This window comes from Penaeus japonicus, unplaced genomic scaffold (genome assembly GCF_977035675.1).
Source record: "Penaeus japonicus unplaced genomic scaffold, GWHDUDI00000001_assembly GWHDUDI00000010, whole genome shotgun sequence".
NCBI classification, from domain to species: Eukaryota; Metazoa; Arthropoda; class Malacostraca; order Decapoda; family Penaeidae; genus Penaeus; species Penaeus japonicus.
Window position 1 is genome coordinate 25,624,607 of NW_028234412.1, and position 2,500 is coordinate 25,627,106.

At 35.9% G+C, this 2,500-nt stretch overlaps 1 protein-coding gene across 1 annotated transcript in view; it reads left to right on the forward strand.

Annotated features, from left to right (window-relative positions):
* The window catches only part of Uqcc1 (Ubiquinol-cytochrome c reductase complex assembly factor 1), an 8,508-nt gene that overhangs the window by 1,100 nt on the left and 4,908 nt on the right, over nucleotides 1-2,500 (forward strand). The window contains exons 2-5 of the mRNA XM_086541087.1: nucleotides 552-827; nucleotides 1,423-1,495; nucleotides 1,759-1,925; nucleotides 2,322-2,500. The exon at nucleotides 2,322-2,500 is cut by the window's right edge and continues 16 nt beyond it. Of these exons, the coding sequence (XP_086397213.1) occupies nucleotides 558-827; nucleotides 1,423-1,495; nucleotides 1,759-1,925; nucleotides 2,322-2,500 (689 nt within the window). The 5' untranslated portion in view covers nucleotides 552-557. The remainder of the gene's footprint in view (nucleotides 1-551; nucleotides 828-1,422; nucleotides 1,496-1,758; nucleotides 1,926-2,321) is intronic.

The window sequence follows — 2,500 nt, forward strand, 5'->3', positions numbered from 1 at the left end:
GATAGTAGTTTATAGCCAAGATCGTTTTATAATAATGCTTTAATATGAAATACTGGCAGTAAGTTCTGTAAGCTCTATCTTTTAGAATAAAAGTGATGGAGGTTTGTTGGCCTTTACTGCAGTTATGAAAGCTATGACAGGCACAAGACTAGAGGTGAATGTGCAGTTTTTTTTTCTGAATATTTGCCAAACATAAGATACTCATAATTTTGTAAAGAAAAAAAAAAATATTCCAGGGAATGAGCATGTTGCATGAAGGGGGATATATTTCTCTTCTTTATATCTCTGCTAGAAATGATCATTGGAATCTTGACCAGTGAATAGATGTTTAGGAGTTAGTCTGTTAACCCAATGATGCCGGTGTGTCACATCCTTGTGACACGGCAAAGTGCCTGATGACAGGGCGACACCAGTGTGACTTCCCGGAGGTGATATTACATATTCCCGGCGTAGGGGGTTGCCAGTTCTTGCTGGGCCTGTCGGGATTGGGATAATGATCTCTGTTGGCAGGAAAATAAGTTTCTAAGTTTGCTCTCTAATTTCCATTGCAGGGAACAATGCTACGAAACAGTTTGCCAAGGCTATTGCAGTCAACAAGACTAACAGAACCAGCAAGAAATGTCACCGTTTTGGCTTCACTTTCATCACAAAAATTTGGCACATGCATTCAAGTTTCCCCTAACAGTGCAATAACAAAGTCTTCATGGTCAACTGCATGCCTACCCAATTCATTGGCAACGCACACAAGCAAGAGATATTCAGGCACAGATGCAAGTTTGTTCAAACGCTTCATAAAGAAGACGGGGCTTTTGAGATATTCAAGAACGGTAAGCATCTTTCTTGACTAGTATGAATAGAAATTTGTCTTATTTATAGTGTCAGTTCCTGGTAGGCTTTAAAGAAGTTGTTTTATATCATTCAGCTTTCAGATTTCATTGGACGGTGTTTTTCTCCTTCATCTTCTTTCTTCTTTTTTTTTTTCCAAAATGTAAAATTATAATTTTTGAGCATTTATGACAGGCAGCCATATTAAGATAGAAAGATGAGATGTGACTTAACTAATGCATTATACCAATGTAAAAACATAAACATTTGAGGGTAAAGAGAGCAAATTAATACTCAAAAAGAAAAAATGTACAATGTTAACAAAAACAAACATGTGGGATGATTTTTCTAGGGCAGGCAGAGATGCTAACATTTTTTTCTTACATGGCCCTTTATCCTCAAATGTAGGCATTGTTTTCTAAACTTCTGAACTTTTGTTATGAGATACACCTTTTCTCTTTGTTTTAAAACTTCATCAAAGATAACCTTTTTTTTTCTTTGTAATATAATAGAATACTGTCTATACTTTAACAGGTAGTGATAATGTATTCTGTAGTGTAAGGGGAAAAAATACTCAAGGCACACTTTTGATTTCAGAAACTGAAGAGGTCGGGTTTTCTCCTTTATTCAGACCTGACGGAGAAAGTGAGGGTTGATGACTTCTTTGAGGGTGAGTTTCATATTTTCACACTTTTTACGTTGATTGAATTTTGTTAATAGAGATAAATTTTGTTATGGAAAGTATTGGACACCAGTCTATGTTTAGGTATATCCTACTTATTCTTTAGTTGGTTATTTCTATTTATATGAGCAGCCTTTTACAGAAATGAATTATGCATTTATTCTCTTTGAATATAAATTTAACCTTTTCTCAAGACAGATGGTATTTTAATTTTCCTTTGCATTTATAAGTATATATATTCCCCCCTGCAGTTTGTGATCTCCCAGACACATTCTTCTCCTGGTTTTTGGTGACTGAGTTACATATATGGATGCTAATGGTGAGGCTAATGGCAGAGGGAAAGGAAGGGAGATTCACCAGAAATGCTCTTATAGAAGCATTGTGGGAAGATGCTGATGCAAGATCAAAGAAGCTAGGGGTAGGTATTGTGGCTTTGGCTTGTGTCACCAACAGTTCAAAGACTAGAGAACTGAATTTTATATGTATTGTGTGAACATGTCTTGGTGTTGTGTAGTGTACCTTTTTTTAGGTATTTATCCTTGTTTGATAGTAGAGGCATTAAAAAGGAGAGCATTGACTTATATATATTTATATATAATATTTTGGCAGCCAGTTATTTGTTCTTGAGCTAACATGGCAACTGGATCTTATGTAGATGTGATTTATATTATTCACTATTTTCAGACACACTTCAAATAGAATTTGTAAATTTCACCAGCCCCCAAAAAAATGATTGAGCAGGAATTAACTAAATTAACTTTACTGACTTCCCTATTCCATTTTAACACATTGACATTCCAAACTTTCCTTCCAGGCTGCATCTTTAAGCATAAGAAAAGAGCAAATGGAAGCAATCAATTCCTCATTCCAAGCAGCATTGTTTGGATATGATGAAGCCCTGATTGAAGATGACCGTGTTTTAGCAGGTGCTCTTTGGCGACGGCTGTTCTCCAAGAAATGTGAAGATCCAGAGAGGCTGGAGTGTTGTGTGCA